The sequence below is a fragment of the Hakea prostrata genome, chromosome 2, assembly GCF_041222555.1.
Source record: "Hakea prostrata isolate BN-2017 chromosome 2, UWA_Hpros_2, whole genome shotgun sequence".
Classification (NCBI taxonomy): domain Eukaryota; kingdom Viridiplantae; phylum Streptophyta; class Magnoliopsida; order Proteales; family Proteaceae; genus Hakea; species Hakea prostrata.
The window spans coordinates 71,961,245-71,975,958 of NC_142601.1; the positions used below are offsets into that span (position 1 = coordinate 71,961,245).

Consider the following 14,714-nt stretch of genomic DNA (forward strand, 5'->3'; position numbering starts at 1 on the left):
AACAACCCATCGGTATCTTGAATCGTTTCCTAATATGTATTCATTATTCTTATGCTCTGCAATTAGTTAGAGCTTTTTGTGATCAATCCAGTTATTGACTTAAGCTTCAGAGGTGGCCTCCCGACCTTAGCGGTCGGGCCACGTCTAACATTATTTTTGCAAGTCATCTTCACAGATCCATAGGCTTAACAATTTTCGGACGCATCATTTGGCGCCGTTTGTGGGAAACGCTTCAAAAAATCATGGTGACTAGATCAGCAGCAGCAGCAACGGCTTTACGAGAAATTAACATTAGCTCTTAAATGGAGATTCCGGTCATTAGACCCGAAGGAAGCAAACTTCCGAAAGTTCAGGAGGGTGGAAGGGAAGAAAATCAGGACCCTCCCAATCCTCTCCAGGAACAAATGGAGCAGTTACAAACCCAATTCTTGGAAATGCAACAAATGCTCTGTCTACTAGCTAGACAGGTAGTTGCACCACAAGCACCTGACCAAATAGAGGCAAGAGAACGCGCACAAGAAGCGATCTTGACTCCACCAATAGCCCCGGCACCGGCACCCTCTCATCAAGTAGATAAACGGCAGGGCAAAGGCTAGAATTACGGCCAAAGCCGCCAAGGGAACCGTCAGGATCCAGCCCGAGAAGTCAGAGTCGGCGAACCCCTCGGGAAAGATGAGCGGCACGATAGGCCGCAGGCGAGCCAAATGGGAACAACCATGAGGAGGCGAAGGGGAGTCCATACCCATTCACCAACCTCAAGACGTTCAGGAAGGGAAACTGTCCGGACGGAGGATGGACGATCACTTCATATTGGCCGTGAACTCGCCAACATAAATCAAAGATTGGGGCAACTGTCTCGAGGTAGAAAGGCCGATGATATTTACTCAGTCATCCGAAAGACTCCTTTCACCGATGCTATTGCTTTATTCGAATTTCCACATAACTTTAGGCTTCCAATGTTTACGACATTTGACGGATCAAGGGACCCCACGGCCCATTTATTATCAACAAACGATGGCAGTGGCTGGAAACGATGCTTTATTCTTTGCCGAGTGTTTGCTTCTTCCCTAACCGGGGTAGCCCAGAAATGGTTTTCAAACCTTCCTTCAGGAGGAATTAGTGGCTTTGAGAATTTGGCACGCAAGTTTATTGGCCGTTTCCAGAGTGGGATCCAGATCAGGAAGACAGAAGAGACGCTCTTTACTATCAAGCAAGGAAGGAGCGAATCAATACGGGAATACCTAAAGAGATTCAATAAAGTTACAATGGAAATTGGCAACTTAGATGATCAAGTGGCCAAAACGGCCCTCTTTACAGGGTTAACTAACCGGAAGTTACTGGAGTATTTACTACAAGATATGCCGACCACTTACGCCGAGTTAGTACAACAGTGCCAAAAGCAGGCAGAGGTGGCGGAGATACTTGATGCCTGGCAAGGGGAGCCTAAGGTGGTGACAAGAGAGATAAAGTTCCGGAAAAAGGACCAAAGCAGAAACTGCCCGATCGGGAACGCGTGCGAAAGTCACGCTCGTCCTGGAGAACGCGATCCCCTGACCAAGATGAATATACACCGTTAAATACTACTCGGTCTGAGATACTGATGCAGATAAAGAATCGGGACATTCTAAGATGGCCCCCCAAGATTGTCACAAAGATAGGCGAAAAGAACATGGAGGAATATTGCTGCTTCCTTAAAGACTATGGTCATTATACTAATGACTGTAGACATCTCAAGGCAGCTATCGAAAGGTTGATAAATCAGGGACACCTTACGAATTTCTGAAAAGTAGGGAGGATGATAAGGGAGCGATCAATGAAAAAAAAAAGAGGTCGTTCGCCAAACCAGGAGCGTCGGATTGAAACATCAAAGGCCAAGAAGGGAAAGGAAGTCGCGGGACCCAGCAGGTCCCCGATCCTCACTATATTTGGGGGACCTGAACTCGAATCCTTACGAAAGTTAAAATCAAAATTGAGCTTCATGGGATCGGGAGAGGCTCAGAAAAGAAAAAAAATGGACGAATTATCAATTACTTTTGGTGAAGAAGACGAACGAGGCGTCTGCATCCCCCATGATGATGCGATAGTCATCAAGGTAGAGATTGGACGGAGGGAGGTGCACAGGGTCCTGGTTGACACAGGATCTTTAGTTGATCTTCTATCTTACGAAGCTTATGAAAAGCTAAATCTTGAATCAGGGTTGATGAAACCATCCTCAACTCATCTATATGGATTCGCTGGTTCGTCGACCGTGGCGGAAGGAACAGTTCAGTTGGATCTCTCTGTAGGGAATTTCCCGAAAGAATCAACCGTTCGGGCAAATTTCTTGGTAGTTCGGGATCTTCTTGCATATAACATGATTTTGGGTAGACCTTCGTTAGCAAAGCTGGGTGCTGTGGTATCGCCAAAACACATGAAGATAAAGTTTCCAACGCATAATGGAATCGGGCAAGTAGTTTCGAATAAAAAACTATCCCGGCAGTGTTATGTGGCTTACCTAAAGGACAAAGTAGGACCCAAAAAGGCCACCGCCCTGCCAATTGAAATAAGAGATGATCGGGACGAAGACATCATGCAAAGGTCCGAACCAGTGGAAAGATTTGAACGTATATGTTTACAACCGGAGGATAATGTGAAGTACACTTACATCGGTTCTGAACAGACTGAAGCTTTCAAAGAGGAATTGACAATTTACCTTCGGGAAAACATAGACGTATTCGCGTGGTCAGCCAGTGATATGCCAGGAATTGACAGAACTGTGGCCGAACACAAACTATGGCTCAATCCCGATTTCAAAGCTGTAATTCAAAGGAGACGAAATTTCTTAATAAAAAAACACGATGCTATCCGGGTGGAGGTGGAAAAACTGGAGAAGTCTGGTTTTATCAAGCCCATTGAGTGTCCAACATGGTTGGCTAATGTGGTAATGGTAAAGAAGCCCAATGGAAAATGGAGAATGTGTACCAACTACACCGACCTCAATAAAGCATGCCCAAAGGACTGTTATCCTCTGCCGCGAATAGATTTCTTGATCGACGCCACGGCAGGATATGAAACGTTAAGTTTCATGGACGCATATTCTGGATACAACCAAATCTTGATGAATAAGGAAGACGAAAGGTTCACGGCATTCATGACTAATCGGGAAAGCTGTTTCTATAAAGTCATGCCAATCGGTTTAAAGAATGCAGGGGCTACATATCAAAGGGTTGTAAACAAAATTTTTACCAACCTTATCGGGAGGAATATTGAAGCATACATGGATGATATGTTGGTAAAAAGTCTTTTACGAACAGGTCACATTGAGGACCTTCATGAAATATTTTCCGTCTTAAAAAAGTATCAGATGAAGTTAAATCAGGAGAAATGTGCCTTTGGGGTTTCTTCGGGCAAGTTCTTGGGATTCATGGTTTCTTAAAGAGGAATCAAGGCAAACCCTGCCAAAATACAAGCATTGATTGACATGGATTCCCCAAAAACAGTTCGTGACATATAGTGTTTGACAGGACGAATAGTAGCTCTAACCCATTTCATCTCGCAAGCGGGGGGAAAATGCTTACCTTTTTTCTAGGCGTTGAAGGACTTGAAGGGAAATAAAGAGGCTCGCTGGACAGAGGAATGTCAAAAGGCATTTGAGGAATTAAAGAAAAGACTCAGACAGCCGCCATTACTTTCTCGACCCGAAAAAGGTGAAACCCTGCAGGTATATCTAGCAACTTCACAATCGGCGGTAAGCGCAGTCCTCATTCGAGAAAAAGACAGAAAACAATGGCCTATTTACTATGTAAGCCATGTACTCTTGGATCCTGAAAAAAGATATTTGGCGATCGAAAAATAGGCGTTGGCCCTTATGATAACAGCCCGCAAGTTAAGGCCATATTTCCAGGCTCATCCGATTGAGGTACTGACCAACTTCCCTTTGAAGAAGGTACTTTTTAAATCGGATTTGTCAGGAAGAATGGTCGCATGGTCGGTAGAGTTAGGGGAATTCCAAATAGACTTCAAGCCCCGAATGGCTATAAAGGCACAAATGCTAGCGGATTTCATAGTAGAATCCGTAGTACCAAGCGAGGGGGAAGAAGAACCTATTATGCCTAGCATGTGGCACGTTTAAGTCGACGGCTCAAGCAACAAATCTGGTTTCGAGGCGGGCATCCTGTTAAAAAGTCTGGGAGGATTCTTAATCCGGTATGCTTTGAGATTCGAGTTCTAGGCGAGCAATAATGAGGCTGAGTATGAAGCTCTTATTGCAAGGCTCAGGCTAGCAAAAGCGTTGGCGGTAACTGAAGCAACAATATACAGTGATTCCCAACTTATCGTCAATCAAGTAGATGGAGAATATGAAGTAAAAGAGCTACGTCTACAGAAATACCAGGAGCTGGTTCAGATCCTGAAGAAAGGATTTAAAAACTTCAAAATATGCCAAATACCTCGGAAGGAGAATTCGGTAGCGGATGAACTTTCAAAATTGGCCAATGCTAAGGAGAAAACCTTGGAGCCGTCAGTATACATTGAGGAACTAAGTCTCCCAAGCGAAAACATAGAATTTGTATCATACATCGAGAGTACAAGATGTTGGATGGATCCAATCATCGAATACATACAAGATGATAAACTCCCCGAAGATATAAAAGAAGCCCGATCAGTTAGAAATCGCATAGCAAGATTCACCATCCAGCATGGAAGATTATATCGCCAGTCTTTTGCGGGACCCCTACTCAGGTGTATCAGCCTAGAAGGGGCCAGTACAGCGCTGGCTGAGGTTCATGAAGGTATATGTGGAGCACATTCTGGAGGACGAACCCTGGCACATAAAATCCTTCGCCTTGGATTATATTGGCCCAAGTTACAAGAGGATTCCTTCAAGTACGTTCGGGAGTGCCCCCAATGTCAGATACACTCAAACGTGCCCAGACAACCAGCTACGATGCTTACGTCAATACTTAACCCAATTCCCTTCGCAATGTGGGGAATAGACTTGATGGGCGAGTTACTGCAAGCAGCGGGAAGGAAAGAGTATTTAATCGTGGCAATCGATTATTTTCCAAAATGAGTAGAGGCTGTTCCGCTAGCATCAATCAAAGAAAAGCAAATGGAAAAGTTTGTACGAGAGTCAATCATATTTAGGTTTGGGATTCCCAAAGTATTGGTTACCGATCATGGAACGCAGTTCGACAATCCCCAATTCGAACACTTTTGCAACACCTATATGATAGATCATCAAATGTCATCGGTAGCATACCCTCAAAGCAACGGGCAGGTGGAAGTCACGAACCGAACGCTATTGGAAGGAATAAAGAGGAGGCTCGAGACAAATAAGGCCTTATGGATAGAAGAACTTCAAAATGTGCTATGGGCATACCGAACAACGGTTCGAACCCCAATTGGAGAAACTCCATTCAAATTAACTTATGGGGCGGAAGCACTGACTCCAGTAGAAGTAATGGCAGGAACCATTAGAGAACGAGAATACGAGGACCAGGTGAACGAGAAAGGAATGCTAGATAGCCTTGAGCCATTGGATGAAGTATGCACACGTGCAGTAGCACGAACTCAACAGTATCATTGGAAGATAGCTTCATACTATAACGCTAAAGTCAAGAACCGACAATTTCAGGTGGGAGATTTGGTTCTAACAAATACTCTGGCCTCCGACCCACGTCACCAGAGAAAGCTGGATCCCACGTGGGAAGGACCTTATATGGTTATAAAGAAGCTTGGTCCAGGAGCATACAAGCTAAAACATTTAGAGACCGACCGCATTCTGGATCAATCGTGGAATGCAAGGCATTTGAAGAAATTTTTTTCTTGAAGTCAAATTACACTATCATTGTTTAGCAATTTTGACCTATGATTATTTAATGCAAATGAATGCTTCCTTTTTAATTCTTTTTGATTAAGGGACCATATAAAGCATAAAGTAGCGTACATTCAAAATCAAAAGAATCATCAAGGCATCGGGAAAATACCTTCAGGTAGTACTGTATGAGACCATCGGGCGTACATCCAAAATCAAAAGAATCATCAAGGCATCGGGAAAACACCTTCGGGTAATACCGTATGAGACATTCGAACATCCCAAAGTATTCCCCGGAATTTTTGGGTAAAGGCATCGGGTAGCACCGAGTGGGCCCTTCAAAAACCAAAGAAATACCTTTTTATAAAGGAAATTTCTTTAGGTCTAAGGCTCCGGGTAAAATCGGGTGGGTCCTTTAAAAGCCTTGATGGAATTCTAAGAAATTTCCTAAGGTAAAGGGTATCGGATAAATTCCAAACGAACCTTAAAAGCCTAGGAAGTTTAGTAAAAAATCTTACTTTCTAAGGTAAAGGCATCGGGTACCGAATGGGTCCTTCGAACGCCACAATTTTTCAATGAAAATTTTGTGGTCACAGGCATCGGATAATACCGAATGAGACCTTGAAAATTCACGAAAGTAAAGAAATTTTTGGGGATCGGGTATAATCGAAGGTACACCGAATATAACTTTTGTATCCTTAGAAAAATTTCTTAAAAACTTTCGCGAATCAAAAATGGTAGAGAAATTGGCTAAAACCAGTATGCTTGATCCTTTATTCATTTATGAAGGCCGAACTAAACAACAGTCTGTAGTTACAAGGCATTCTAATATCTTGGACAAGGAACATTTCAACAATCAAAATAGCCTTTGGAAAATGAGAAAAATCTTGGACAAGGAACATTTCAACAGAAAAAACAAAAGCTTGACCAACAACTGGGAGGAGTAGCCCGAATCCATCGACTAACTTTTCCAGGATCCTTATCCTTCAATTGACAAAGAGACCTCATCTTCGGTCGCTGAGATAAGAAGGAAAAGTAAATCTGGCAAAGCAGGGCTAAGCCCAATCTCCTCCTGTTCTTTGGATCATTGTGGAAGAACGATTGATGCCCTTCGGATTGAGATTTGGAGCGTCAACTTCTTCCTTGTTTTCTGCAATCTCCTCTGATATTGGAGAAGCAGGAGGCGAGTCGTCAAGGTATAGCGTGAGGTCCGGATTAGGAGTCGGCAGATCTTCTACATCTTCGGCCCATTCGGGAGGAGGAAGCCCTAACTTGGTGAAGACTTCGGGATGGCACAGGAGCTGATGAGGAGCCGTGTCAAAATTCGGATTTCTCCTCAAGATTGATTCAAACACCTCATTTTGACTGTCCCGATAAGCATGATCATTCAAGATATCCAAAAGATTACGAAATGGCTTACTGTCTAGATATTACGGACGCAGGCCCTTCGGGTTTCGGCAGGGATAAAATCAAGATCGGGAGGAATTATCTCTTTCCGCAGCTCTTCAACCTTGGCTTCGGACTTATTTAGTTCTCCCGAATGATTAACAACCCTTCGCTCAAAACCACGAATTTGTCCATGGGCGGTATCAAGAGCATTAGAAAGATGTAAAATCTCGGTATTCCTTACCTTTACCTCTTCCCAAAGCCTATCCTGAAGGCGAGCGATCTCCCGATCCTTGGACGAAGACTCAGCTCGAACTTTGGATAGGTCAGAGTGCATTTTTCCAATTCGGTAGGCCACCTCCGCTTGTTTGTGGAAGTTATCCACATTACTCCTGCAACAAAGCATTTTCAGAATAATCAGGAGGCATAGACTGAAGTGATGCATGGACTCAAAGAAACTCACATCACCAAAGATTTAAGGAAGGCGTCATCGGAAACAGAGTCAAAAGCTCTGTTTTCAGCCGGAGTTTGGGTCAAGCTGCTCCACTCCAACGCTCGGTCAAAACTACTGGTAACACGATCTGAGTGTCGCAACTTCCAGGGAGGCCTATAAATGTCCTCAGAAAGGAAATGGCAAGGCTCAGAAAGTTGCTCTTCTCTGGATTTCTCTCGTCCTGTACACTTCAAGGATGTTGCAGCAGAAGGAGCATCAGAAGGATCCATCAGCAATAACAACATTTTTTACAGGTTGTTGGTTTGAAACGCCAAAGGTTCACAAAAAAGAAGTAAAAGCCAGGGTTTAAATAGACATAGAAGTCATGGCGCTAGAAGGATGACGAATCATCCAACGGTGAACATAAGGCGACACTTCAAATTTTGGAGATCCAACGGCGAAATTCCAGGGATGATTCAAATTTTTGATCAATGGATAAGAAACAACGGAAAATGGGAGATGATAGCAATGAACGGTGGATATAAAAAGATGCCTGGATTAACAAATATCGAGGACTTAACATCTCTCCACGTGGCGAGAAGGCGCCGATTACGAAAATCGGCGGATTCAGGAGGATAACCGTCAATCAGAGCATTAAACACTTGAGTGACATTTGACGTTCCCTATAAAGACAAAATTCCAGGATAGGCTGGTAAATACATTAACTGCTTGAAGACCGAACGCAGACAAGGGATACCCGAATCATCCGAATGCCAAAACTGCAAATAATTTGGATAAGGGGGCATGGAAGTATCAGATAACAACGGTAAATCCAACAATTTCTCAGTTTATTATTGCTCATGTTCCGAATTACACAAGTTCGCGTTCGGATTGTACTGGAAAAAGCAACCAACAAAATTACGGCAAGCAATAAGCCTGAAAAGGCACCATAAAAAAAAAAGTGAACATTTACATATTGGCAGAAGACTGAGGGTTATGTTCAGGATCGACGTCGGGAGTTCTTTGATCGGAGACGCCTTCGGGAGTTTGTTGATCCAACTTTTGAGCGGAGGGAATATTATCCGCGGCTTCTTCGGCATTAGAGGGAAGAGCAGGCTCGTCATCCAAATATTTGCAAATAATGGTATAGCTGGGGTTGGTTGGTGGAGGATTGTTCTTTTTAGCAACCCAGGCAGGAATAGGAAGATCCAGATCCACGAAGGTCTCCTCAAAAATCAAATCATTATGCTCCTTGATCGGGAAGGAAGGGTCATTTGTGAGAATACTTTTCCACACATCTTTAACACCCTCCCGATAGGCAACAAGATTGTACAGATTGAGCAAATCACCGAAGGGCACGCTGTTCAAATATTTTAGGATATAGGCTTTCCGAACCTCAAGTTTCAAATCCTTAGGACCTTCGGGAGAGGCCATGAAGGCCAGTTTCTCTTTCAACTCCTCCTTCTCTCGAGAAGGAAGGGTCGTTTGTGAGAATAATTTTCCACACATCTTTAACACCCTCCCGATAGGCAACAAGATTGTACAGATTGAGCAAATCACCGAAGGGCACGCTGTTCAAATATTTTAGGATACAGGCTTTCCGAACCTCAAGTTTCAAATCCTTAGGACCTTCAGGAGAGGCCATGAAGGCCAGTTTCTCTTTCAACTCCTCCTTCTCTCGGGTAAGACCCTCGATTTGACATTCTGAGGATCGAACGCTGTTCTTCAACTCCGCCAATTCTTTCTTTGAATCCTCCAACCGGGCCTTGGCAACTATAAGCTCACCCGAGACTGGACGAAGACGGGACACCTCTTCCTCCAGTGCGGAGATTTCCCCTAATCTTTTAGTAGCAAGTTCCTGACTGAGACGAATGTCTGCACTCAAACGACTGACTCTCAAATTTGCTTCCATCTCGCGATGGAAGTTCTCGGTTAGAACCCTGTTGCAACAACACAGAAACTAATAAGTTGCTTGGAGAGATCATGGCCAAAAAGACGAACATAAACACAAACTATGGAGTTCCACAAACCTGATATTGGAATTCACCAATTCGTCATCAGGTGTTTCGTTCAAAGTTATCCGATCGCAGGGGGTCCGGGCATTGACAGCCCAGTCAACAGACGCCTCAGTATTCAAAAGGATGGGATCGCGGAGAGTAACTTTCCATTTGGGAACGTAGATTTCCCCTTGGTCAACTTTGCTTCTCTTCGAAGCAGCATCATCGGTCAGGTCCCTTTATCTTTTAACAAGGGCGGTATCGTCATGGGTAGATTCCTCGACAATCACTGGATCTTTCCCCCTAGCAGCACGGCCGGGCCTAGACCTTAAAAGCCCCCTCGGAGGAGTAACCCCTTTCGGGACGGCAATAGACGAGGCCCTCTTCGGCGATAGGGGGAGCATCGGCAGTATCTCTTCTCCCCTTTCGGGAAACTCTCTCTTCAGCCTCGGCAAAACTTTGTTGGGCCAGAGACTTAACGACATTACGGTAAAATTTGGGAGGCACTACATTACAAAAAGAGTAAAAGTTATTATAAGAATTCCCAATACAAAGGAGAAGGGCAGAAGCTTTTAAGCGCTCACCATAACTTAAACCCCAGTAGCGGAGGACTGCCTCATACTCCATGACATATCCATGGATTTCGGAACACCAGGGAATGGATCTAATGACTCGAATGGCATCTCTATCGCGATCGGAGGGAACCGAAAGACGGTTGATTTGGGTATAAGAATCCCGAATGTTCTTTTTCAACGAAAATCCAAGGCAAGATTCGGGAATTCTACAGAAAATAAATTTCTCCCGCCATCCTTTGTTGTTGGAGGGGCAAGTACCCCCTACGAGGATTCCCCCTTCCCATTTCAGTTCGACTCTCGAACGCTTGGAAAAGAATACCCATCCGGGAGGATTCGACTTATTCAGGATGTGGAAATGGCGAAAAACACCCAAAGAGGGGGGTATTTTAAGATCATGGCACAACCCCAAGTAACTAATAATAAGCCTCCAGCTATTCGGGAGAAGCATGCTCGGGCAAATATCCCAGTGTGTGAGAATTTCAGTGATAATGGGGGAATAAAACTGTATCCGAACCCCACTCTTGAAGGAATCGTCATAAAGGGAAAACTCTCCGGGAGGATCAGAATTAACCCTTTCATCCTCGCCCGGGACACGAAGAAAGCAAGAAGAAGGAATTGAGTAATCAGAGTAAAATTTAGTAAGACCCTCCGGGTGAACGGAAGATTTTACATTTGAGGGTTCTGTAGAAGGCCTCTTGGATGGACGGATTTTCCTGGCCGGTGGTCTTTTAGTTATTTTCCTTTTCTTTAAGGAAACTCCTTGAATCAAGGGGACATTACCAGAAGGATCCCTGGGGACAGCAAAAACAGACTGAATCCAGCCTACGGTTACCCTAGGCCCCTGGTCATCGGAAGATTCGAGGGAAAGCGGTTGGGGATCTAAGTTCAGCGGACTCTTTCCCTGAAACCAAATGATCGATAGAATCACGATTGGCAAAATCATCATTAGAAGTCTGACCACTACCCATACTAAAAAGAAATAAGTTGAAACGAAGAAGGAAAACAAAAGCAAGAAGAAAGAACTTACTTGTGATTCCTGAAACTCTAAGTAGACAAAGCTTGGTTGTTGGTGAGACTGAAAAACCAAAGCAGGAGCTTTTTTTAAAAACACGAGGAGATGAAGGAGAAAAATATCTTTTATGGATTAGAAACATGAATATAATTGGTGGAGAAAGGCACACACCGATCCGCCCGAAGGAAGTGAACGCTCAGGATTATCATCCATCAATGGCCGATAATCCTCGACGGTTCAAAAACCGTCATTATGGCAAAAAAAGCTAGGGACGCGACGGTTTGCGGTAACTTGACAGTGTGTATACTTTCCCGATTGACACGTGGCCACTATGCACAAGAAACGAAGCGTTCAAAGCATTTCGACGGCACCTCGTTGGCGAAAGGTGTCAGTGATATTAACTACAAGGTTGTTCGTGACTAAAAACAAAAATATCTTGAACTTACTCACATTCGGACGAAGCATTGATCCAAACCAAGCATCCCACATCTGACTCGAATGCTTGGCCTGTGGGGCAAATGATACGAGGGAAATTGCACCGAACGTTTCGAACCGGGTTCATAATCTATGTTTCGGTCAAACCATGACGGGGACTTACTCAAACCCTAATTTAATGATCATAAGGGCGCCGCAGATCGATTAATAATCCGGTACAACTTCCCGAATATTATGGTAGGAAAAGCTAACTTGCAGGAGGTGACTATCATGAAGTGGAGAGGAAATCGTGCCAAGATAAATATCTACTTACAGCCCCGAATATCTGGGGAAAAACCCTAGGATCGGACGGTCATTAAAGGAGATCAAGAAGCCATTTCAACGGTCGAAGATTAGAAGTAAAATCTATATAAACCAAGGACGAACAACCCATCAGGTATCTGAATCGTTTCCTAATTACGTATTCATTATTCTTATGCTCAGCAATTAGTTAGAGCTTTTTGTGATCAGTTAAGTTATTGACTTAAGCTTCGGAGGTGGCCTCCCGACCTCAGCGGTTGGGCCACGTCTAACGTTATTTTTGCAGGTCATCCTTCAGATATCCATAGGCTTAACAATTTTCGGACGCATCACTTATATCAGAACACATCAATTCTGAACAATTATATCCGAACATGCATGTTCTGATCACTTGTATCAAGAAACATAAGTTCTGAGCAATATAATCTATACACATATGTTCCGATCAACACAGAGAAAACAAAGCCCGAACAAGGAAACTTAAGGGTTCCCAAACAAGGAAACTTACACGCATCATGTAAAATGATAGAATGTTAGCTATACAACAAAGAAATACCAGCGTTGCGATAAATATCCATCTGACCATAAAAGGGGCGAGAATTTAAGTTTACAATGCCCAACTTACAAAGTACTTAGAAAAATATTCGAGGAAAAGCACCCGAGAAACCATGGAATGAGCAACATAACTTAGAAGAAGAAAAAAAATACAAGGAACAAAGTTTTCCTAAGGAACAAGGTTTTCCTTGTACAAAATAAGGGAAAAGTAAAACAAGTTACTTTGTACAACTAAAACTACAAAATAAAGTTAGAAGTAACATTGTTCAAAAAAAAGGTCATGCATTGGTCGAAATAAGAAAAGAAAAGAAGCTTGAAATCAAGTGGACGGTTATTCTTCATCAACTTGCTCGAAATTCATTTGATCGTCATTGGTCGGCTCAGTTTCATTTGAAGACGTGCTAGCATGAGATACCTCCTCAGGGGTCGGCTCCGAGTCAGAGTCGAGAAAATCCCGAACATCCACTTCTTTTGCCCGAGGAAAGCTCCACTTGCCCACTGCCCATTCTGGTCGGAAATCTTCCAGATCATCAAAGATGCTAGGGTCTATGAACTTCTCAAACTATTTTAAGTCAAGACCACGGAACTCGCCTATAATACTAGCAAATGTATAACGACGACCATCATTGAATCCCAGAGCAGCCACCTTTGCAATGACCTCTCGACACTTCTTGGTCTTAACCCATCTACGAATGACCTCATTTCTGAGTTCGTTGGGAAGATCCTCGAAAGCGGTCAAGGAATACCAGGCAATTTGTTCTTGAAGCTACTTGACCAACTGATTGAAACTCGTTTTCTCTCCTCGAACAACTTCAACCTCCTTCTCTTTGCTCGCTAAAACAATCTTCTGCTCCTCCAACTCTTGTTTAAGGGCGGCCACCTGATCCTCAGCAAATTTTGCTTGACGTTCCAAAATAGTGATCTTACCTTGCAGCTCGGTCTCCTTGCTGACCAAACGATCATTTTCTGCTCGGAGGTTGGATATTTGGATGCCCATATCCTTCACTTTATCACCCAGTTGGTGAGCGGCCACGTGATCTTTACAGGTGGCTTCCAAGGAACCGCCCAATGCTTGTGTCAAACGACAAAGCAACCTAGTACAAATTCAATACAAGTATTAATACTCATAAAAGAAAGTTGAATTCCAAAAAAAATAAAAAAAGAGTAAGAGAGAGAGAGAGCAAAAGGATGTGCTAACTCACTTGGTCGTGACATCATCTGTTCTCATATATGACATATACTGCTCAAAAATTGCTGATCGGCTAGAAGGAGCACCCTAGACATCCAATCATGAGCAACTTTTGTTCCCTTTTGTTGTTTGTTGATTATATATGAATCAGAGGTCAAGGTCCAACTAGGATGAAGAATAGAGGAGTCCAAAGTGGAAGTGCTTGGGGAAGTGCTCGAAGACGGACGAACAGGGCTTGAGGGTGGAAGAAAAGGTTCCACTTCTACCTCCCCTGAAGATGTACCAACAGAAGTAGCCAACTTCTTTTCTGGTAAGGGTGGGAGATTAGAGGGAACTTTGTGTGAAGTACCTCCTTTCTGAGTCAATTTGGGGGCTGGGTCGGTTTGTTCCTAGACCTCGAACGTTCTAGCTTGGTTGGGCAATGGTTTTCTGCTTCTTCCATCTCCTTATTAGCTGCCCGGGCACATTCTTCTAGATTTAGCAACACTACAACAAAATGAGATGAGTATCAAAAATCCCGACCAAGCAAACATAGAAAGAAAAAAAAAAGGTGAGAATATATGACAGAAAATCACCGGGAAGAAATCCACAGTGGTGCAAGACATTAGGGTATTCCGGACAATGGCCGTTAACAGCAAACCGGTTCTTATCCTCAGAGGGTAGCTTGAGGATGCACACCTTGGCTCGCTCCTCGGCTTCAAAGAGATCTGGGATATCATTAGACCCTTCAGCTGGTCCTCGAACCCAGAAGACCGGGAATGAAGGTTCAGAAGGTGGTCACACAAAGAAAAATTTGGGGCGCCACCCCTTGGTATTGGACAGGAGCGTACCATTCCCAACAAAGTTCCTGTCCCAACCACAGAGGGAAGAGGTTCGCTTGGATAAATAAAACCATCCATATTGTTCTTGCTTCTTCACCATAAAAAAGTGGGGAAAAAGAGCAAGTGTGAAATCCCCCGGATTTCTACCCCTTTAACCCGTGGCTTCAAAACCAAGAAAACCGGGCCTCAAGTTGACGGAAAATGTGGGCCATTCAAG

At 43.7% G+C, this 14,714-nt stretch overlaps 2 protein-coding genes across 2 annotated transcripts in view; both read left to right on the plus strand.

Moving 5' to 3' along the window:
• LOC149026254 (anaphase-promoting complex subunit 8-like) overlaps positions 1-14,714 on the plus strand; it is a 37,974-nt gene that overhangs the window by 20,913 nt on the left and 2,347 nt on the right. The window lies entirely within an intron of this gene.
• Positions 717-1,577, plus strand: LOC149026255 (uncharacterized). The gene has a single exon (XM_089143638.1). The coding sequence runs from the start codon at positions 717-719 to the stop codon at positions 1,575-1,577; it is 861 nt and encodes a 286-aa protein (XP_088999764.1).